The sequence below is a fragment of the Aythya marila genome, assembly GCF_965140915.1.
Source record: "Aythya marila genome assembly, chromosome: 11".
Classification (NCBI taxonomy): Eukaryota; Metazoa; Chordata; class Aves; order Anseriformes; family Anatidae; genus Aythya; species Aythya marila.
In genome coordinates, this window is record NC_139052.1 from 19,216,420 (window position 1) to 19,239,594 (window position 23,175).

Below are 23,175 nucleotides of genomic sequence, written 5' to 3' on the forward strand. Positions count from 1 at the left end.
TGCGATCGCAGCTTTGCGAGCACACCTCCGAGGGCTGCTTCCGAGCAGGGCCGGGGCTCGGCACCGTCACGGTGCCAGCAGCTCAGGCCCTAATCCCATCGTTTGGAGGCCAAAGCTCCGCTCGCATGGTTCACGGCGCGGCCCCCAACCAGCTGTGTCAGCACAAGCGAGGGAGCGGGATCAAGCAGCCGTGGGGAGGGAGCTTTTAAGCCGGCGACGCTGCCAAATGCTTCATATCACAGCCCTGCCGATTTGCATTTCTGCCTCGGGCCCCATCTGTAGCTTCCCATCCATGTCAAAGCCGCCCCCGGGGAGGAGGAAGGCCACTGTCCATTTGTTCGACACATCCCAAGCGCGTCCAGTTTCAAAAGAGCGAGGTGGTGAAACCCCTAAAGCTCATCTTTTCGGGGAGGTTCTGCATCTCTTGTCGTCTCGGGGGGGGCAGAGGAAATCAGAAATTGAGCCTAGAAGGCAGGTCTCCAAACGTAGCCTCAGTTAAATCACTTTGCAGTAACACGTAAGGAATAAAGTGTCTTCAGAACATGGTTACATCCTGTTCCAGGAGCCTTAATGGGCCATATTTTTAGCCCAGGAACAACCTGAAAGCCAGCACAGACACACTGCAGCACTGAAACTGTGTCACTGCAAAGCTATTTCATTACCAGCCACAGCTCTCCTCGCACAGAATTTCTTCCACGAGCCCAAAGGAGCTGCTGCAGGGTTTTTCCAGCGTGCACCTGCGTAGGGCAGCCAGGAACGAGCCCAGTTCGCCGTGTAGAAGTTGAGAACCAGGAGAAAAAAAACAAGGAACGCAGGAGATGGGTCCTTTGAACAAACAGGGCTCAGCAGAGGTCACTGCAATGACTTGGAGCTGGAGGAGGGCCAGGGCACTGTGCAGGCATCTGTCGGAGATCCCACCCAGGCGCCAGGCAGGCATCCTCAGACACGTGCTGGCTGCAGGAGCAGGGCAAGGGGGAGCTCAGGCTGCGACCACACATCCTCCTGGGCTCCCAGTACCTGCAGCAAGGAGCTGCCCAGCACAGCCGAGGAGTTAACACTGCATTCGAGTGAGCACAGGGTGCCAAGGAGCTCTGCACCAGCCTTTTTGATTGAGCAGCTCTGGCAGGGACTGCAGGCTGGGCTGGGAGCAGCCAAACATCTTCCTCTTCCAAAGGACTGCAGATCAGAAGCCTGTCCTTGAGGAGAAGCCCACGGTGCTGACAGCACAAAACAAGCAGAGGGTGATGTTGGTGGTCTGTGTTTTACAGGGGTTTCAGTGTGGGTGGTGGGCAAACCTGGATATAAAACGGATCCAGAGATGTCAGTGCCAGGTATCCCAAGGTCATTTCTGCTCACACAGAGATCTGAACAATTCAGCAGCTCCTGCAGCAGCTCACCTGAGCCCTGGTCCTGGCTTGGACGCTGCTGGGGACTCCTCCAAGGCTCACAAGGTGCAGGATTGCTGCTCCTACCCTGTCCAAATGATGCCCCCTGGAGCAACGTGGAGACAGGGCTAGGGACAGACACAGCCCCAGCCCTCACCACGCATAATTCTGGGGGTGGGAGAACCTGCGTCGCTGTCCTCTTCCCTCCGAAGGGCAAACAGGTCACAGGGATGCCCCCGGCAGATGCTGGGAAAGCTGAGACCCTTCGAGGGTTGTCTGATGAAGAGGGGCAGCATGAGACTTTGGTGGCTCTCAGCCTGCGGAGACAAATTTCACCGTGCTTTTCTGAAAGCTGCTCCTTCCTGCGCGATCCTGGAGGAGGGCTGGAGCAAGAAAGCACCCACACGGTCCTTATCTCCCTCATTAGGAAGGAAAGACGTTGCACAAGAACCTAAAATTGGCTTCTCCTCGGAATCAGCTGCAAAGCTGTCTCGGGAAAGGTAAGGTACGTTATCTCCCGGCAGCCCGAACCACTCCAGTGTGATACAGAATAATAAAGCCATTAGTTCTGTGCAATCAGACTATTACACTGTTGTTTTACATGGCAATAAGTTAACAGTTCCTCACTGTTTGCTTTAGGAAATCTGTTCCTTGAAAGGTCTATAAAATTATGAACTCTTGCTCCAGTTTGAAAACGCAGGCACGAGCAGGGATTCCTGGCCTGCTCCCATTCCCCTACCAGCAAACACCAGCTCGTAGGAAACATCTTTTGTTTATTGGAAGCAAATCGCAACGTGGACGTTTTAAACAAAAAGAAGGTGGGAGGCTGAGGGGAACAGACTATGTTTTCCACTTTCATTTTGCCTTGTGTCTAAACAAACAGCTCCCAACAGCTTTGTTTTCCAAAGCAACTTTCTCCCAGCTGCTGCCTGGAGCCACGGAAAGGGAAAGCCATACCCAAAATGTGCAGGGATTGCTTGATTTCCACTCTCTGCACCCAGCAATCGGTGTCGTGGATGTGCAAGCCACGTGGAGCATTATTAGGAGGAAGCCACAGCCTTGCAGGGCCTGGCTACAGAGCAGTACAGGGAGGGTTTGCTCAGACACCCCAAGGAGCCAGCATTTTGGCAAGCTTCTGTGCCAGCTCACTTGCCGCAGGACCAGACCTGTTGCCTTCCACCCAGCCACAACACACATCAGCTTGGAAGATGACTCTGAATCCATACAGCAACAGCTATGGTAGAAGACCAGAGAAAGTAATTCTTCCAGATCAGCTACCTGTAGCATCTGAGCAACAAGCTCCTACCCTCAATGCTTTCAGCTCGGGATCTTGCCTGTTCCCATAACGTAAAGGCACCACGAGGACACTCAGCCCCAGAAAATCCAAGAAATTGCGCTAGGATGGAGTACATCTCATGTTTCTGAATTTTTCATTATTCTAAAGATCAAAGATCTTAATCATCAAAGACCTTTCTCATCCCTCTGCCTTCAACTGATGATCAAGGCATCAACTCCTCTCTCCCTTTTTGCTACGCCGGCTTATTCAGACTGGATCTGATTTAGAAGCTCTGCCTGCACAAGAGACGTGGCAACATCACTAAGGCTTTAGGATAGGGATAGCGAGTTAGTAGCATTTTGATGCTTGTTCTGTTCATATAAGATTGCTTACATCTGACCGTAGAGGGAGATACATCCCCACCAGCCTCAGAGATGACGTGCACGTACACAGCTCTGTCACAGCCCTCACACACCTCTGAAATTTCCTCCGTGGCCATCCCACGGCACAGAGCACAAAACTGTGCAGCACCCAAGCAGTCATCCCACAGAGAGGGACAACGGGGAGCACTCTGCAGCAGCAGCTAGACACCTGAGTTGCCAGAAGACCTCAGAGAGAACCGCCAGCATCTTCTGCCCCAGGCAGAAGGAAAGGCCCCAGGCCATGGCCCAGCCAAGTCCCCTCCCTTCAGCCCCCCTTGCGAGCAATGAGGCACGTCTACATCCGAAGTGAAGGTGCTGCTGCCCACCTCTGTGCCTCTAGGATCCTTCCTGAGCTCCCCAAAATTGCCCTACAGCCACCTTCTTATGGCAACACCCACCTTGGTCTCGTTCCTAAAGCTCGTTTGCGAAATCGCTTCATTCGGCCTCATCCAACGCCTCCTGTCCCCTCCCGGGGTGTCTCTGGCCATCTGCTGCCACAGCCTCCAGCAGCCGTGCCCGGCCCAGTTGGTATTTCCACAGATGGCTCCTGGCCCCGCCACCGGGGTTTGTGAGCCCTGGACGTGCTCCACGCTGCCCCAAACGCAGCTCCTTCTGCCTCTGCAGCTGGACTTTTCCACGGGCACTGCCCAGAAGAGGCGTTTGTGGGGCTGCAGACGGGGCCCAGACCTCAGTGACCTCTCCCCTGTTCCTCCTCACCCCATATGGCTCCTGCAGGGAATCCCACAGCACGTGTAGAGCTGAGGAACAAGCACACAGCCGAGCCAGCAGCCAGAAAAACCCTTTCACAATCCCCTTCACGGCGTTTTCTTCTCCCACACAGCTGGCCCGGCAGCTAGGTCTCCCTGACAGCACGGAGATTTCCCTGCTCCTCACAGCACAAATAAGATAACGAGGCCAGAGATCTTCCAAGCCCTGCCACTGCTGTTGGTAGTGAGGTGCTGAGGTTCTCCTGACAGTAAAAGAGGCAGGAGGAGGGCAGGTAAAGCCCGTTCGGCCTCAAGTCCACCCAGCTTCAGCCACGAGGCCCCTGTTAGCGGCTGGGAAGCCCAGGTACAAAAACAATCCCTAAAAAGAGGAGCACTCGTACGGGGAAGCTGACAGCATGACTTATCTGCCAGTAAAACACAAGCTACAAGCAGCTGAACTGTGATGTTTTAATCAGTGACAGACCTTTTATCTCGCCGCCTTCTCCTCTGCAGGAAGGGAGCAGATCGCGCCTCTGCTCTCACTTGAAAGCTGCCTGCCAAGAAAAAGGGCAACGAAGCCTTCTGCGGGGTGACGCTGCTCTGACACGTCCCAAGACACGCTCACTCCGCAGGCTGAGAGCTTGCACAACAAACAAAATCCCCTGGGATGTAGTTAGAATTATTTTGTGTATGTTTTTTGACTTTTTTTGTGTGTGTTTTTAAGCGAAGCCAACGGCCTCCCTTGTTTACTCCCTTGTTTTGGGTGTCTCTGCGGGGCAGGATGCTCAGCGCCACCCTACAACACAGACACAACACTCGGGCCAAGAATATCTCCGTGTTCAGGTTGAGCAGGCACTTGAAAACTACATATTCGGCCCCTCTCTGCTCCTCCAGAAGCAGCCCCCCAGCCCCAGACCTGCTGCCTGTGTCCCGGCTGCCGTCCCAGGCCCACGAGGTGCGGCTCTCACGTGCTGCACTATAACCAAGTCGCCTGCCCCCAAGAAGCGAAGTCAGGCTCATCAAACTCCTGCCAACTCTCCCGCATTTCCCAGGTAATTGCACAAACCAGGAATTAATGAGAAATAATGAGCCAGCACACAGGGGAAGAGAAGACAATTCCGAACGGCAACAAAGCAAACTAATGGGAAAGTGTTTTAATAGCTCACTGCAGATGACTTCCAGCCTCTATCACCCCACGAGAGGCTTTCAGCTCCCCGGGAAGATGCAGGGAGCTCGGAGCACGTTATCACTTCACCCCCAAAGGCACCTTATCAGAATGGCCAGCTGACCAGCCCCATGTGGATGACAGCGGGCAAGAGGGGAGGCTTGAGGAGATGTTAAAAATGGTAAAGTAAAACATGAAATGGCAAACCTTTCAGTCACAGAAGCGCCCACAGCTGGATAATCCCAAGGCCTCGATCACCTCAGGAGTTTAAATCCTCCCTGCATAACTTCTGGCCTGGTTCAGTTTTAAAAGACAATATTCAACTGTGATCTGGAAACTCGGTTATCACTGCAAACAGAGAGCTAACTGCCCATATCCATGGGTGCTGGGATGTACGTGGAGATGGGGGAGCCCAAGGAGCCTCCTGAAGCTTGTTAGGACCCAGGCTCAGAAGGGGAGGGGGACAATTTTCCTTCCCGTTCCCAATTTCAGCTTCTATCATAACAGGAGGAAAATAAATTTCACAGCTCCGGTTCCCAAACCCCTCACATCCACTTTGCTGTTTAACTCTCCAAAACCTACAGTGCATTTCCCCGCTGTCAGCACAAGTTTCTCTTCAGAGCACATCAATCTTCCCTTTTTCCAACGCCGCAGCCAGGAGAAACCTGACAGTTTGAGGACAAAGCAGTAAAAGAACCGGGTCTGTTGCCAAACAGCAGAGGACACAACCTCAGCTCTATGGCACCGGGGTAGCAGAAACCCCCTGGGGACGGTCACACCACCCTGGGGTCCTGCTGCCTCCCCCTCCTGGCCCTAAACCTCTGCTCCTTGCACCAGGACGCATCCAAAACCGAGACCTGGGCTTCCACGGAGGTTTTACCAAAAGCCCCAAATTGCCCAATTTCTTCCACGGTGAGCAAACGTTTGCCTCTGTGCCCCAGACTGCTGGATAAGCACTAGAGATGAAGGCTGCTCTGGACCACAGAACACAACCTCATTTGTTAGTAAAAACAGATTAATTTCCATTAATCTCGACTAATTACTGCTGCTCCTCTTTTAATGAGCTCCTGTGTGCCTCAGCACATAACACCAACAGAGGATAAATCCTCTCCTTTATAGCCAGGCAACTTTGGGGCATTTTGAATAGCTCCTTCTCTATTATAAGGAGATAATGATGAGAACGGAGCCTCTTCCAAAGAGCCAGCTTCATTTCGGGAAACGCTGTGTGATGTGCGTTCAGGTCAGTAACAGCACTGCAAAATCTCTTTGACTTTATCCAACTTTTACTACTGCTGAGCAGGGATTAACATTAATTGCACCCGCCCCATATTAGCCAAGGATTATTTGTTAGTCACCAGCCTATAATCTCTCATGTTTTCCAGCAGAGACCTCACGCACATCGCTCAGATAGCTAGCGGGATAATCCAAGTCACATTTTTAATGAGATCTACATAAAAAACGCACATCCACGCCCTTGTCTTCCCCTTTCCAAAATGCCCAATTAGTTCAGCTTAGGAAACGCCATAAAAATTAATGCTGTGAAATTTCCAGTCTAACAAGTTTCTGGTGAGAAAAAAAAAATATATATATATATGCCCTATGAGGGCAACATTTTTTAAAACCCACAAACTTTAAAATAGGCGAACAAGTCAGCGGTCCTGAGGAACTCTCATTTCCAGGCCTGCACGTACCGCGTACACACCTGGGGGTGCACGATGCACCCCCCAGGGCTGATCCCCAGCCAGGCACAACCATGCCCTCGCAGCTGCATTTCGTGCAGCCCTCACCTCCTCGTCCCTGCGGGTCTCTCCGTTCGAGGCTCACACCTGCAGCACTGCCCCGCAGCCTCGGACACCTCCTAAAGTGCTCCAGCTCCATCCCTCAGAGGGGAATTGCAGTACCTCGTGAAAACTGTGACACACGTAAGCGTGGCACGCAGCAGGGAACCAAATGTCTGCTTGCTAAAGTCAGGAGGGTCTGATAAAAGCTTTCCTGCTTCTGATGCTTCAGGCAGACAGCCGTGCAGAGGCAGCAGATGTTTGCACTGTGAAGTACCAACCGTGTCGTGCAGGTGACATGGCAAAGGGCAAAGGCATCACTATCACTAGTAGAGGGCAAAGCTCCCCAAACTCCACCTGTGCTTGAAGTGCCGACAGAGGACAAGGCAGAGAGAGTGTTTGGTGAAAGCTGCTGTAGGATCAAGTATTTTTCTATGCCAGCATAAGTGTAGTGACAGACCGTGGGGTGTGATTCCAGCGTAGATGGCAACATTTTTCTGTCAAAGCTGCATTTCAGCTGCACGTGTGTGCCCCATTTCCTCCTCCAACTCTTGCAAAACCCAAAATCTGCCCCAGCAACAGCCCGGCTGCTCGCCACAGAGGCTCTCCGGGAGCAGGAGGTTTCTTTACCTTTCCCTCTGGCTTGGCTCAGCTCCAGTCACATCTGGAAGCCACGTCCAGCCCCCGTCAAACAGCAGCTCCGAGCTGAGCTGCGAGGGAACAGGTGCCCCTCGGGTCTCGCAGGTCCAGAGCCAAAAAGTTGGGCTGGAAGCAAAGCTGCTAAAGCTGCTCTGCTGAGCCTGCAGCGAGCTGCTGGGAAAAACGAGGCTGTTGCTTACATTGGTGTCAGCTTCAGGAGGCTGAGATTAAGGAATGGAAAACAGGTGAGAGACTCAAGGCCCCGCACGTACTCGGCTTAGCAGGTTAGCAGGAAACCTGATCAGGGAGGCACACAGGGAGGCTTTTCATACCGCTGCGTGCCTTCGTACCCACCAGCGGTCGCTCTGCGTGCAAGTGCACGTTACCAGCTCGCCGAGGGGCTCCGACAGGCAAGCACCCACCTCCAGGAAAGCAGTTCCAGTCAGAAGTAGCTGTTCCTCTTACGGAGATGCTCTTTTTGAAGCACAATAAACGTACCGAGGTTCCTGCTGCCCACAAGGCAGGAAAGCAGCCAAACCTCGCTAGCCGTAAACCTACAAATCTACATCCAAGCGCCTCGGCTGGTGTAAAACACAAAGAGGGAAGGGTGATGTGACAGCTGAGCCTCCTGCCCGCCTGCTGAAGTGTTACCGAAGCCTTTCACCCCACACTTAACTCCCTCGGCCGCCGAGCAGAGAGCCCTGGCAGCAGCCGCAGGCGCGAAGTAAATGGGAAGCGATTCTCTGCCAGCAGCTGGGAGAAACTTCCTTCTCTCCCCGCTTCGTACGGAAAGAAAACCCGACAATAGCACTTGAGGTCGTGCTGCCAGCCAGATTTCCAGCGGCAGGCTCTTGAGGAAAGCCTCCAGACACGAGGGCTGCTTCTAAAGACCCTCTTCAGGCGGATGGCAGCTGAGCGGGGGAACTCACAGCTCATCTCCTGCGGGAAAGGTTCGCTTCGGTTTCAGCGCGGAGAGGAGGGAAAGAAAGAAAAGTTGCATTTACTGTGACCTAGGAAAAAACAGAGCTAAGCAGTTTTGATCAATATTTTGATTTCTCTGACAAAAGCCGCAATCAGCACTGACACAAACAACTGGTTAGCAAGCTGGGGGGGCAGGAGGGGTAAAGCAAGCCAGAGTTTCGAGACACTCATCTTCCCGTCACAACAATTGCCACCAATGACAGTAATTTACATGGCTAATAGGCAGTATTATGTTTACAAAATCATTCTTGGGAAGAAGGCACTAAACAGTTTGTTGCCAGCCCAGCCAAGAAGATGGGATTTGCTCAGATGCTGGGTTTCTTTTCTCCCCTTTTATCTTCGATCTCGCCAGGCATCACCGCGGCGCCCTTGCGAGTGCGCACAGAGCACGGAGCGCCCCAGCTCCTCCTGGGACAGGCTGAGTTCTAACAGCAGGAAGGGAAAACCCCAAGCCAGCAGGAAATAAGGCAGCCCCAGATCCTCCCACAGCTCTTACCCCACTGCTGCAGATCAGATAACCCCCGGCCAGCCCCAGCATCTCCACCCAAGCCTTATCTCCTGCGCGGGGACAGCTCCATCCCAGCGCCCCAGGCTGAGCCCCGGCACATCAGCACGAACATCTGCTAAGCCCCTGCCCTCCCTGACCCGCTCACGAAGAGCTGCACGTCTCTCCTTTCCTCAAGGCTTTGCCCGGAGTCAAAAGCAAGCGAGTGGGACTGGTCGGGCACGGAAAGGGGCCACAAGCAGCCCGGTCCCTTTGGGTTACCCCGATAAAGGGCAGGGCTCCGCGTGCCGTCCTTTCAAAGCAGCACCTGGTATTTCCAGAAAGGTAAGAGCTCATCACGTCATGGGACCTTTCCAAAAAGAAAACAGGGGCACGCTGGGGTTTGTCACAAAACCATCTACAAAACCATAAAAATAAATATGATTTCCAATGGGACATAAAAGCCTTCTCAGTTACAACAATAACAAATCAGTGAATACCCAACGAGCTTTCTTTTAACACCAGACAGTTCCACTTCTGTCTGCAGAACACAGGCACCTATTCCAGCACTGGGATCCAAGCAGGCAGCTGCGAGGCCAGGGGAGAACAGCCTCGCATTAAGAGCAAACTTCAGGTCATTTTAAAGCCTGAAAACCTGCAAGCATTGCTGGTGCCAAAAAGAAAAAAAATATCATCAAAGCTGTGCATGCATAAACAGCCAAGTTTGGCCAAAGCCCTCGGTGTATTCACAGAGCACGGCACTGGAAACCCATTCCATTAAGTAACGACCTTTCTGGTCACACCAATTAACTTGATCATCTATCGACAGTCAATTTGGAAACTCTCAAGGCTGCACATTTCCCAGTACAGATGGAGAAGCAAAGCAGGACCGCATCCTATCCCCCAGCCTGCTGCACGGGTCTGCTCCACCTCTGCCCCAAGTTCTGCCATCCCAGCACCCTCCCCAGGGTTAATTTCCCAAATTCTTACACTGAACAAGGTGAGAAAAGTCACCCCGACCCCAAAGGGAAAGCGGTTCAGAGATCCAAGCAGGAAACGAGAGCAGGGAAATAAGTCAGGGGAAGGGAAAGCGATGCAGCAGGCTGCATGTAGGTGCGATACCTTCCCGTGCTAGATTTTTAATTCTCCCATCAATTTGCTGAGAGCAACCTCTGGGGATGCTCACCTTTCATTACCACACCTTTAATATTAACAACCTGTCCTCAAGAACTCCACACAAGGATCTCGAAAGAAAATTAAACAGAGAGAAAAAAAAAGAAAGCACAGAATAACCTGCACAGGTTATTCCATGTCAAATTAGTTAGTTAGTTAATAGCCTAGTTAAATTTAATAAGGCAGGACCAGGCAATTTAGTTTAAAATGCAGATACGGGTTTTTAAATAATTTCAGAACATTTGATATTAACGTTCCAGAGGGGTATTGTAATTGCTTATCGTAACAGCCACAGAGCATGTTTATTACCCACTAACATAATAAACTGCATCGCATTACTCTCTGCTGGACTTCTCAGATAAAGCAGGACCTGTATGGCAACGGCAGCATCCCAGGGGTTAAGAGCTGGACAGGATCTGGCTCAGAAACAGACCCCAAAAGGCCTGGGTGCCATGAGCAGAGCTCGGGGAACGCAGCAGCAAGGAGAGCACCACGACCTGCCCACCCCGAGAGGAGCATCGTGACACCTGAAAACGAGAAAGCATCAGGAACACTCACACCAGGCCGATGCCAAGCATTTGGGTTCTCCTGGATTCAGTTTTTGCAACCGTGAATCCCAGCACCAAGGAGCTGTGAAGGCAGAAAAGCATCAGTGGTGCGTGGAGGTCGCTTACTCTTGAGATTTTACTAAAACTCCAGGGATTTTAATAAATACAAGTCTGCTACTTGAAGTGACAGCTTCTTCCATTCGGTCAGTGTGCCACGGCATCTTCTACCCTGGAAGCAAATGGGAAAACTGGAGCAAATGGGGAAACTGAGGCAGGGATGGCAAGGGAGCAGCACAAGGACAACAGGAGGAGCCCACATCCCCGTGGCTCCAGGTCCTGTGCCTGGGAGATGCTCTCCAGGAACGGAGGAAAGCAAAGCAGCTCCCAAGCTCTGTGACGTGACTGCCAGCATAACAAGAAAACAATAGCATGTTGTAAAGCACAAAAGACTTTAAAAATTAAAATAAACAAGTGGATACGAGGACTGGAGATGTGACTTCCTGCAGCTTTGCTTCTTGTGACTGAAACACCCCGTCCCGTCCCAGCAAGGTGCAAGCCCTGCTCAGATCAGAGCTCATCCTGCAGCTGAGGCACTTCGAGTTCTTCCCCCAGCAAGGTTTTCCAGCTCCTCTCCTTCATCCCATGCACCATGACTGCATCAACCTCTTCTTCCACAGAAAACCAGGCTAAAACCACCGCAGACTGCGCCCAGTTCTGCTCCAGAAAGCAACGAAATTGCACCAGAGTTGATTTTGGCCCAGCGTGTACTTGGCAAATACTGATAACAAGGATTTACCATATCCCCTCTAATATTACAGCTGACTATAAAGCAAACATTTGCTTCCTACAGATAACAAAACGCCTCTGATTGCTCCGGGTTTATAAAGGTTAGGGTTTCTTCACCCAAGGCAGGCCTGTAGTTCTCCGTGGCCGAGCAAAAAACCCCTCTAGGTGCAACCTCAGCCTCAGTTTTTCCTTAGGTACCCACTCACACAGAGACACAGTCAGGGATCAGCTTGGGATGGATTCCAACAGCAAATTACCATCCGATTAAATATTAATTCCCATCTTAATTATATAACCATGACGAGGCTTTATGGCCAGGCAGCCATTTAAACAGGAGAGGAGCGCACAAAGCGCGCAAGCAGCATCTCCTACCCTGCAAATGCCCGACCTCCCCGGATTCTTCCCCGGGAGATCCGGCAGCCTTTGGGAAAGCAGCTCCAGAGAGGATGAGTTTGAACAGCCCAGCACGGGATGGAGCACCAGGAGTCAGCCAGAATCCCTGAGCTGACCGGGGACACCACAGAGTCCTGCCCCGGGACACCCGCACGCTGCGATGCGGATCCCACAGGTGCTGAACACTCCCGGATGGATTTTATCCCCTCGACACCTTTGACAGAGAGGAGCGTCGCTATTTTTGTCTGAAGATGAGCCCTGAGGACACCGGAGCAGATGAAGCAACTGGCCTGGGATGACAGCAGGAGCTCAAGCGAGGCGTCCCCCGTGCCACCGCAACACCCGAGCCCCCGGCGCAGCTCCCAGGCACAGGTGGCTCCGGTGCCCCCCGAGCACGGAGCCAAACCAGGCTGAGAGCACACGCAGAGAGAGTCGCCCTCCCTCCTTCCCCGGGGAAAGGCAGATTGCCAAACTTTTGCTTTTTGCATTATTACTTGCGCCCCTTTGAAGTGGTTCGCGTACCATCAGCGATGCACCCACCCCGCACGGGGCCCCCCGCGGCAGGATCAAACTTCCTACAGCTGTCAGGAGCAAGCCTGCTGCAGAAAGCGGGAGAAACGTCAGAAAATTAGCTGCTCCTGCTTCACTTCAGGCTTCGAGGCAGTGAAAGGAGAGGGTGTTGAAAAAGAAAAAGCTGTAGGGAAAACAAGAACGGAACCAAGCCTGAGCGGTTCCTCTCTCAGCCTCGATGCCAGCAGAAATGCTGCCTGCTTCGGAGCAGCCTCTGCAGTCAGGGTGTGAGCACCGGCTGTCACGATGGCCACGGCAAAACAGCAGCAAGCTCCTGCAGGAGAAGCCTGCCCCTGGGAAGGAGACACGGGTAAAGCCTCACTGACATGCTGTGCACCACTGCTCGGCGCTGCTGGTGCTCCATGGGGGCAGGAAGGGTCTCAAATAAATGGAAAAATTGGGGACTGAACACCTCCCCTTCTCCTGGCACGGCTCGTTCTGCCTCCTTGCAGCCAGAGAGGTGTCTTAGTGCAGGTGAGGTCCTGCGAAGAGAGATCCCAAATAGCAGCAACGCTGAGTTCTCCAGGTGGAGGGATGGGGGCAGGAAGGAGGAGGTGGGAAGGACAGAGCAAACCAGAAGTTAGGTGATGTCGAAAAATCTGTTCCGCAGCAGCACCGGGGCTCGACCCCAAATGCAAACGCCACAGCCCCAGATGGATTTCAGCCGATCGCTCGGATGGAAAGCTCAGCCCACTTCCCACTGACACAGCCCGGAGGAAAGCAACCAGCACAACCCCCTCGCCAGAGTTAACCGAAGAGGTTGGTGGTGGTTTTGTGTTTTTTCTTAAACCTTTTCCTGCTACTGCAGGGCGAGCAGTCCCAGGGCAGGACAGGCAGAAGGCTTTCAAAGCCCTGGCTCACACCCCCGGCTGGCACAGCTGCCGTCACGTCCACCGAGGGGGGGAAGGTTTCCAGCCTGCTTCTCTCCAAAGCGTTTCAATACCCAGCAAAGCCTGAACTTTGGATCAAAACACGTGGGCTTCGGGATCAGACGCACACACGCAGGCTTTCCCAAGACCGTTCCAACCCGCTGCCAAATGAATCTCAGACTGAAACAAGCCCGTGGGTTTCTTTTCACAACCGAACCCACCTGTTGGAAAGCACACCCGCCTGCACCGTACGCGGCCCACGGTCAGAAAATGAACAGGAACGATTCCCACCAGTTGCCTAATCGCTTGTAAAAAAGCAGGGAAGCCACGACTGCGGCTCCTCACAAAGCTCGCGAAGTTTTCTTGTTGAAGTGGGTTTGAAAAACAACATTCCCTCTCCCTCCCTTATTTTTTTTTTAAATCCTTGTACTCCATCAGCCTCAGGATCCACGCTGCGGCTTGCTGAAGGGGCAGCAGGCACGGCTCCCACCCGCTGATCCGCGGGTAGGGTCACAGCCTGCCACCCGTCTGGCAAAACCCACACGCCCCGATGATATGGGGCCATTTCCACGGACCTTTATTCGCTCCTAGGCACCGCCACCAGCACCCTGCACCTCCAGCAAACGCTGCCCCAAACCTTGCAGGAGCCTACCAAGGGCTTACACAATGCTCCAAAAAAACAAAACACACCACAACAAAACAGCAACCTTCCACCGCACTGTATTCCTCCCCAAAAGGCTATTTTGGAAGCCATAAAAACTAAACACCCTTCATGCTATAATTACATTCTGCTGAACCTGAGTGCGTTTTAAAAAGGGATAAAAACACCCAATGCAGCAGGGACGACCCCTCCACCACAACCTCCGCTTTCAGAGCTTGTTTTAAACCAGGGGATGTGCAGGGCTTGCATTTTTTTGGCGTGGCTCTGCCAACCCGCACCTCCCTGCCCCTCACGGGGATGCAGACAAAAGCCGGCGGGTGCCCACGTACACGCGGGGCAAACGCCACGTACCCAAAGGTCCAAGACTGGGACAAACCTCAAACTTCGATGGAGAGCACGGGAAGGCAGACAGGACGATGTGTGGCACCCCAAAATGTGCCCAGGCACGGAGCCCTTTATGCAACCCTTACGAAACGGGGCGAGCACCGGATTCCTTCGTGGGTGGATGGAGAGGGTTCAGGCACCAGGAGTGGGGCGATGCTCCCCTTTTGGGGTATCTGGGTCTGCTGTGAGCTCGGCCAGTGCTTCGTCCTGGCTCAGCACCCCTCTGGATGGATGCTGAGGGCTCGGGAAGGGGTCTCCCCGTGGGGCTCGCCCCAAAAAGTGACCCCAAAGGAGGCACCGCTCGGCGCGGCTGCTGCTGCAGGGGATGGGAAGGGGCTGGAAAAAAGGGGAAAAAAGGGGACGGGGTGTGGAAACTGGGGACAGAGTGGGGGAGAGGGGCTGAAAATGGCCACTGAAGCAAGGGGAGAGGGGTTTCTGAGCCCCGAAAGGGCTCAAAACCCCACAAGCGGAGCGCGCATCCCTGCGCTGCCCGCGGGGGGCGAGGGCAGGTGGCGCCGCGCCCCCACGCGTGCCCACCGCCTCCCGTGGGCGCGGGGGCACGGAGCCCCGTTTCCCCTCCCTCCTCCTCCTCCTCCTCTTTCTCCTCACCCACCTTGCACGGCCAGGACGGCGAAGCAGAGACAAAGCAGGTCCTCCAGCGCCATGTAAGCCCCGCCGGGCGCCGGGAGCAGGGGCCGCCGCGGCCGCATCTATGAGGGGAGCCCGCCGTCCCGCCGCCCCACCGCCATCTTGTGCGAGCCCCGCGCTGCCCGCCCGGCCCCGCTGCCGGCCACGGGGAAAGGGGAGGAGAAGGGGGGAGGAAAGGCAGGGAGGCGGCCGTGGCCTGCCGCTGCTCCGCCTTTGGCAGCGGGGCTGAACGCCCAAGCGAACCCAGGGGTCGCCTCCTCCTCCTCCTCCTCCTTCTTCTTCTTCCTCCTCCTTCTTTCCCTCCTCCTCCTCCCGCCCTCGGGTCCAACAGGTTGCTGCCAGCCCGCGGGCGGCGGCGCTGCCTGAGGGGTGGGGGGGGGAGCGCGGTGCCGGCAGGTGGGGAAGTGGGGGCGTTGGGAGCGTTTGGTGTGGTGTTATTTATTTATTTATTAAAAAAAAAAAATTCCACTCCTTCCTTGTGTTTGTTTATTTACGGGCGCAGGTGAGCGTGGAGGGCACCGCCCCACCGCATGAGGAGGAAGCAAGGTGTCCTCCTCCTCACGGCGCTGTCCGTCCATCCGTGTGTCCATCCATCCGTCCATCCATCCATCTGTCTGTCTGTCCGTCCATCCATCCATCTGTCCATCCGTCCTGCCTTCGTGGTGTTGGCACCTCGACGAGCTGGCTGGAGCCGCTCCATGGCTCGCAGCGGCCACGCACAGGCCGGGGTCCGTGGGGTGAGGGCTTGGAGTCCACAGTGGGCTTCAGGGGTGTGAAAGGGTAACCTGCGCTTTCAGCCGTCTTTTTAACAGAATAAAACCACCAAAACACAGCCACAGGAGCAGGGTGCCATCCACCAGCCAAGCCGAGCAATGAAAACACGGCAGAGAGTGCTGAGAGATGGAGACCAAGGCCACTGCCTCCGCTGCTTGGCTGAATCCCAAACACAGCTCCGTGCTGCACGTGTGCACCTACAGGTGCAGGGTTAGTCCTGAGGGTAAATGACACCCAGTCCGGCTTTCCACAGCACAGCTGGCACAAAACAAAATGTGGCCGCATGCGGAGCAGGCAGGGGACGGTCTGCATTGGCCTCCAAAAGGAGAAGAGGCTGCCTGGCTCACTGGGATGCTTTATCGCTGCGGGGTGGAATGCAGAGGGCTCCAGCTATGCAGAATATGGAAAAGGAAAACCTTTTTAATGCAGACCCTCCTATTTATTAGCTTGTTTAATGAACTATAAAAGAAATTTAAATGAAACCAGAAAGGCTGCGTGGTGGGAAGCGGGTTTCCCATGTGTATGAGCTGTGCAACTCCCAAGTCAGCGCTTGGCACTGGCGGCGCAGACGAGTCCTGGAGCCAGCAGCTCCTGCCCTGAGCAGGGGCATGCAGAGGCTGTGCCCAGCTCCGGGACCTTGCTGGGGAGGCAGCTACAACACAGCCACGACAAACCCACCAGCCCTGCTCCTGCACCATCAATAACATCAGCTTGATGCCACATGGCCCACTTTGGGTGCTGTTTTGTTTCAGAGCAACAAAGCATGTAGCAGCCTGGTTTTAATGTGCATGGACCCGACATGGACAGAAAGGAGACTTCTAATCAACCCAGCTCCCTTCTGCATTACTCCCATGCAGAGCTGCAAGCTCTCCTTTATCTCTGAATCTCTCCTATCTGCTCCTTTCTGGGTGAGGTGGCTTTAAAGGTGCTGTCAAATTGCTTTAACGAGGCTAGAGGAATGCCTCCTCATTATGCTTGCTCATAGACACACCCCTGCGCTTTTCCTCAGATACTGGACATTTCTCCTTGCCTTAAAGCAAGGAAACCTTTACTGAAATACCTGGCAAGTCCAGCATAACATAAATAATGACAATCGCTACCAGTCTGCAGAACACAGCTCTCTGGCTAACAGCACCTGCCTGAGTTAAGCCATTGACCCAGCTCCTTGTGAGCAGGTGGGGCTAGGAGCAGGGACTGACCTGGGCATCAAAAGACCCAAGAGCAATTCTCATCTTTGCTTCCTGCCTGACTTTACAGCGTTATTTAAGACCTCTCTGTCACCTCTCTCTGTCTTCTGCAGGTCAGTGGGAGCAGGAATTAAAGCAGCATTTTAACATCACCAAGCTTGCAGCAGATATGTTTCCCCTCTCAATGAGAGAAAAATAAAAAATAAAAGAAAAAAAAAAAAAAAAAAAAAGGATGGGGGAGTTTAGCAAACAGCCTTGAACTGTGCAAATGGCTGTAACATGACCTGGAGCACCAGCTCCTGTCACACATACAACTCACATACCCTGCGAGAGCAACACCAAGTCCCCTCCGTCCCCCTTGTCACCTGCACCAGCAGGGACAAAGCAAGCTCACGATGAGTGATGTCCCCATAGGACAACTCCTTTACCTTCGCAGGACCCAGCCCCACATACCCAGGCAGGCATTCCTGGTGTCACACCTCCTGGGTAGGCATGAGCCCCTTCAGCAGCCTGCAGGGATGTCCTGTATGGTGTGAAATGACTCCTCGCAGTGTCTGCAGAGGAAGGAGAGCCTGGGAGAGAGCCACTTTGTACGTTTGGGATGGATCAGATAACCCCCTGGCCGTAAAACCATAAAGGACAAAGTGACAGCAGAGTGTGCCAACAGGAGGGATGTTCCTTCCCAGATAAGGACAGTTCTGCCCCAATGATTATGGCAAGTAAAAAACCCCATTCATGTGCTGCAAGCTCACCAGTGTTCCTGCCCCTGTTAGCAAGGAGTTTCATTCTGCCTCACAATAGCTGCAAACCTCCGATATTTTGAGCTGAGAAAGTGTGAATGGCAAAGAGCAGCAGCAGCAAGAGGCAGGTGTTTGAGCCTTCTGCTCCCTGCTTGGGAGACACTAATCTTTGGTGAGTCAGGTGTATGGAGGGTGGATCATACACATCTCTCGGTCAGTATAAGATCCCAGCAATTAAGAGGTCGTTAGGGAAATCCAGCTAAAGCTGCTTCAGATTTATCCAGCTCATCAGGAGCTTTACCCATGCAGTCAGCTTGTAGTCCAGGGGGGACAGCGATTTTGGAAGGTGCCCTCTCCTGCCTCTGGTATAGATGGAAGAGACCCCAAATCTGCAGCACGTGTTGCAGAGGTACCTGAAGCAAAGTTTTGCCAGGCTTCGAACCCAAACCCACACTGAGCAGCCCATGTCCACTCCCAGATGGCTGCTGCTGGCTTCAGGCTAGCAGGAACCAGTTGTGCAAGACACGGTGACACAAACAAGGGAAAGAACAACCCCTGCTCCCAAAACACACACACACACACAGAGGAAGCACTGAGGAACAAGAAGGTTCACAGCGCATTGCATGGGTTTGTTAATTAGGCAGTGCAATATTAACCCAGGTTCAGTCTGGGTCCTACAGCTGAAAATGCTCTCTGCCTGCCTCCTGTGGGGGTTCAGAGCCTGGAGAACATGTGGTCCACCATCAGAGAAGGTAAAGCAAATGAAAGACATGGAAGTAAATTCAAAATTAAGGGAGAAACAGGTTTTAAACGGAATAGCTGACCACCTTTGACCACAGCCAGCCCTCCAACACTGAGGCTGATGTTTTGAGAGGGATGTAAGCTGCTCTCATTGCCAGAAAAGGTGGCTGCTCTTTCCTTTGTGCTGGCATTTGTGCTTTTAGGAGTGTGGAGCCGGGCAGGGGAAGGGACGGAGCTGGAAACTTCACTGGCAAGAGCAAAAACAACAAGAGCAACCCTCTGCTCCAGCTGCCCACGCAGTCACCCGAGGGTCAGTGCCAGCACCAGGGAAGCAACGGGAACGTACAGGCAGAAGCACGAGGAAGCTTTCAATGCAGCACAAAGCTGGATCGGCTCAAACTCATCACAGAACTGCACCTCACTCCTCCCTGAAAAGGAGTCCCTTGGGGACCTTTACCACCAGGACTCGCTCCGAGGCCAGATTTCTCCTTGCCCGGCAGCAACTTCAGCGCGAGAGGGAGCGTTGACTTCCAGACGAGAGAAGTGACGGTAGCCTCCTGCTCTGTATGTGTGAGCAATGCCAAACAGGAGCAGCTGGTTGCACATAATAACATGCATTGTGTAAGTGAGCAACACAATAAGCAATTTGCTCGACAACCCGGGGACATCAGGACAATTCTGTATAACAGAGAAGAAAGAAAAGAGGAAAAAAACATGTGATGACCAAACCCTAAGGGAGCCTCAGTCTACTACACATTCATTTCATTACGCTTGCTCTTATAAATATTTATTGCACGGGCTATCTCATCATTCTTCCAGGAATGGGTGTTGTGTTATTGCTATGCCCAGAGAGGGTTTTCCCTCTTCCCTGGTCCTGCTGCAGGCAGTCAGCACTTGCCAAAGACAGATAGGGAGCAGGAGTGTGACATTAACGATGGAAAATGCCACTTAAAATGGGGCTCTGGGGCAGATATTGGCAGGTGCATTGTTAGGAGAAAAACAAATGGAAGAGGGAAAGCCAGCAGGTAATGAGATTCGGAAGCTCGTATTTAAAATGGGTTTGTGGTAAAAGGGGTTTCTGCAAACGTGGGCCCTGGTCCTACAGGCAGGACCACGAGTGTGCAGAGAGGCACACCCTGCACACCCATGCAGGATCCTGCATGGATCCAGGCTGGGGGATTTTGCTTTCAGATGAAAGCCAGGCTCCGAAACAACTCGCAGAGAGGCAAAAGTGTGTTCTGAATATCAACATCACCTGCCTGCATATGGAAAACCATCAGGTTAAAGCAACCTAAAAATATCCTAGCGCTCACAAAGCTGTGCAAACAAAACTTGGTGTTTTTGTTTGCTTGTTTTTTTTTGTCTCTTCGACTCATATTGCTACCTGGACATCCTCTGTGCCCTGTTTTTTGATTACTGGGACTTGTCTCCCAAGCAAGGATTTGCAAAATGAAATGCTAACTTGCCTTGCACAGAGCCCCATCCACTGATTCATTATTCAAGATGAGTGGCTTGGGTTGGGTTACTGAAAGTCTGCTTTAGAAAAACATACTGAGACAGCCCAGATTGGGCAGATTTTCATGAGATGAATGTTTCATTCAAGTTAGTCTCCCTCGCTGTCACATGAGTCTTTTTTTGTGCATGTATATTTGTTAACCAGCTTGTTCACCACAAGCTATAATCAAATAAAGGTCTGCGAGAAACATCCCGACGTGTTACAAAGCATCGCACGGAACATCACCGCCTTGTAAACAGACAAGACTATGAAAAATAATATTTGCTCGTAAAGAACACCTGTGGGCTTCTCCTAACAGCATTCGGCAGGGCCAATAAAAGTTTGGATGCCTCAATAGGCTGAATTTTATCCGCTGCTGAGCTACCTGCTAACCGAGGTTGGGTTTAGGCATAAGGAACACGTGTAACATCAAGGCTTGCTTCACCGTCAGCGCTGCCGTCAGAAACACCCCTCAGGCTCCTTTGTAGTGGGAAACGTGTTCATGTGCCAAAAGGAAAGACCTGCTCCGAAGTTTTATTACGTCTCCAGAGCTGGCTGTAAAATGCCACGCTCGAAGCAAAGCGGCGGCAAGCAGGGAGGCTGCGTGGTGAGCATCATCATGCCACCCTCTTGTGGCTGACCCCAGAAAATGGAGCAGCCAGCACCCAGGGATGCGGGGCCGTGCCAGCGGGGTGTTTTTGGAGCACCTTGCTGCCTGATGTGGAGCAGGACGCATCAGCACAAGGCAGTGGCCACCTTGTAGCTGGCGGTGCCCTAATCTGGCTCCCGAGCAAAAGGGAAGGTTTGGCTAAAAGCACTCCTGCACGTCGGAGATTTTGGGACCTGGATCTGGCCTGAGGATGGGATTTCATTCCAGTCCGACACACTGAAGCTCTGCAGATGTTCCTGGTGGACAGATGTTTGACTTCTACGTCTCCGGCTACTCTCTGCTCAGGCACTGGGACTGTATACTGGCCTCTTGAGATAGTTTGAGCTCCAAAATCCTGTCTTTTTCTGATATTTCACACTGAGACAGAGAACCTGACTTTTTAACGCATTTATCGCCCTGCACCACAAACCCTCGCTGCCCTCCTCTTTCCTCTCAGCCCCACAGAAGGGCATTGGGAAGGTGGCTGGGCAGCTCACACACCTCTGTACAGGTGAAGATTTTTAACACCAGTGCTCAGAAATGGCCAATTTGCACCAAAACCAGGCACTGGCTTCCACATCATCCTCAGTGCCCTCACTGGACAGCGCAGGCTATTCCCACCCATCACACCAGCCCGCACCCCTCCGTAGATGATGTATTTATTTATGGATTACTGACCACAAGAAAGAGAAGCTTTGCCCCATTGTCAGCCTTACAGCACTCGCTCTGCTATAAATAATGCATCATTGTTCACTGTTGGTTTATGGTTTAAGTTCCAACGAGCACCGCGGAGCAGCAGACTCAGCAAAGATGAAAGCAGCGCGGGGCATTAGTAAGAGAAATAGTACCAGCGGACGAAGAGCATTAGGAAAACAAAGCCAAAACGTGCTGTTCCCGGAGTTATTTTAATGTCAACTTCTGCAGCCAAAGACCCGCTTTTACCTCTAATTGAGAATCGCACAAATCTATGATTATCCTCTGATTTTCGCTCTGCTTTCTCCCAGTTGTGAGCTAATTCGATTTCAGATAAACACTAATTAACACAAGAGGTCACCGCCGCGACCAGCAGGCACCGTTGCAACGCGACATTCAGACACACTGAAAGATCAAAGGAGCTGCCGCCGCTTCCTTTGAAGTCCCCAATTAAATTCCCCACAACTCCAGCTATTGTTTTACATCTGCTTCGTCCACGGGGGAGAGAGGGCAGAGAGCTAAGACATCGCTGCCTCTAATTGGGCTCTTTTCCCTCTCTTCTGACAGGTTTCTTCCGTGTGGGTTTTTCCTCCAGATTGGTTGAAGGAAAACTTGGCCAAAACGTCCGAAACACAGCTATTATCCTGCGGGGCTACACGAGCTGAAAGCAAAGCCGTGGGGAAGCTGATTTCCCTCCGGCGAGCAAAAAGGGCATCAGTGCCTTTCTTGGGACGTTTGATTGATAGCCCGTAAGAAGAACTCATAAAACGTGCCTCTCCCTGGCTATTTAGGCAATTCCCTTTTGGTGATGAAGCAGAATATTAGATTAATGCAGCTGCTATACTGGTGTTATCTCCTGCTTTTAAAAGAAAACATTTTTTGTGTACCCTCACGGACACAACCTGTGGCTGCACAAGCCCCGGGCTGGTGCTGTGCTGCTGGCCATGCTGTGGTTCCTCAGAAGTCTCCTTGGAAGGGATTTTTGTCCAGCTTTTGGCAAAACAACGGTAATATCAGACTTGTGCCACCACTTGGCAGAGAAACCGAGGCTGGGGCAGACAAGGGGAACTGAATTCTGCTCTTATCCGTGGGGGAGCTCACTTAAAGTCAGGATTAAGGCAAAATAGCATGGGGAAAGCTGCACAGCAGCTGTCTGGGCTGTACAGACAGGGGACATCAATCTTGAGAGCTGTCAACCCAGAGCATTCTGGAAGAAAAGAGAAGGAAACACCGGGCGGTTAGCTGGTGCTATTCACCCAGCCAGGGGCTGGCACCCTCCAAGCTGGGAAGCAGAGGGGCTCTGGGTGCCTTCAGCAAGAGAGAAAGGATCACTAATGTGATCCTGCATCCAGAAACGTCACCAGAGGATGTATCAGTGTCCAGAAACATCATCAGAGAATGCTTTTACTGGGAGGAGGATTGAGGAGTGGGTCAGGGCATCCTCCCTCCACACCAACCTGCTCTGGAGGGAGAGAAAAATTTACTTGATGCCCACAGACGAGGTCAAGCTGTGGCTTACACTCACTCCCAGCTCATGCTCAAGCCTGGGTTTGCACACCTAGCCTCTTACCTCGCTCATCACACAGTTTTCACGAGTTGCCTTTTCTGCAGCTCTGCCCCTCAATTCACCAGCAACGCCACCTGACCCTCTGCTGAGGACACTGAGTTACCTTAAAATACTCGTTTTCCCCACCACTGTGCTCCTGGATGCTGCAAAGAGTGCTTTGCTGGGCCCAGGATTTAATCAGATTAATTAAGCTGCACTTGTATTAATTTAAATTACAAGTATCTGAGGGCTCAGCCAAATCAAGTGATTTATGGGCCATATCAATCTAATTAATACCACCAACTCTTAAAATAAAAACCTAATAAATGAGTTTATTATACAGTTGTAGGATTGACTTATTAGTTTGGGGTCTCTAGTGACATGGCCAATTTGATGGAAGTTTTATCTCCTTGCTGGGAAAAGCTCTCCTTTTTTCCCCTTCCCTCTCGCTGTGCTTGAGAAGTGCATTGGACAGGGGGAG

The 23,175-nt window shown here is 52.6% G+C and overlaps 1 protein-coding gene across 1 annotated transcript in view; it reads right to left on the reverse strand.

Moving 5' to 3' along the window:
* IGDCC4 (immunoglobulin superfamily DCC subclass member 4) overlaps positions 1 to 15,059 on the reverse strand; it is an 81,487-nt gene extending 66,428 nt beyond the window's left edge. Inside the window, exon 1 of the mRNA XM_082768785.1 lies at positions 14,835 to 15,059. Coding sequence (XP_082624911.1) covers positions 14,835 to 14,931 — 97 coding nt within the window. The 5' untranslated portion in view covers positions 14,932 to 15,059. The remainder of the gene's footprint in view (positions 1 to 14,834) is intronic.
* Between the last annotated feature and the right edge of the window lie 8,116 nt (positions 15,060 to 23,175).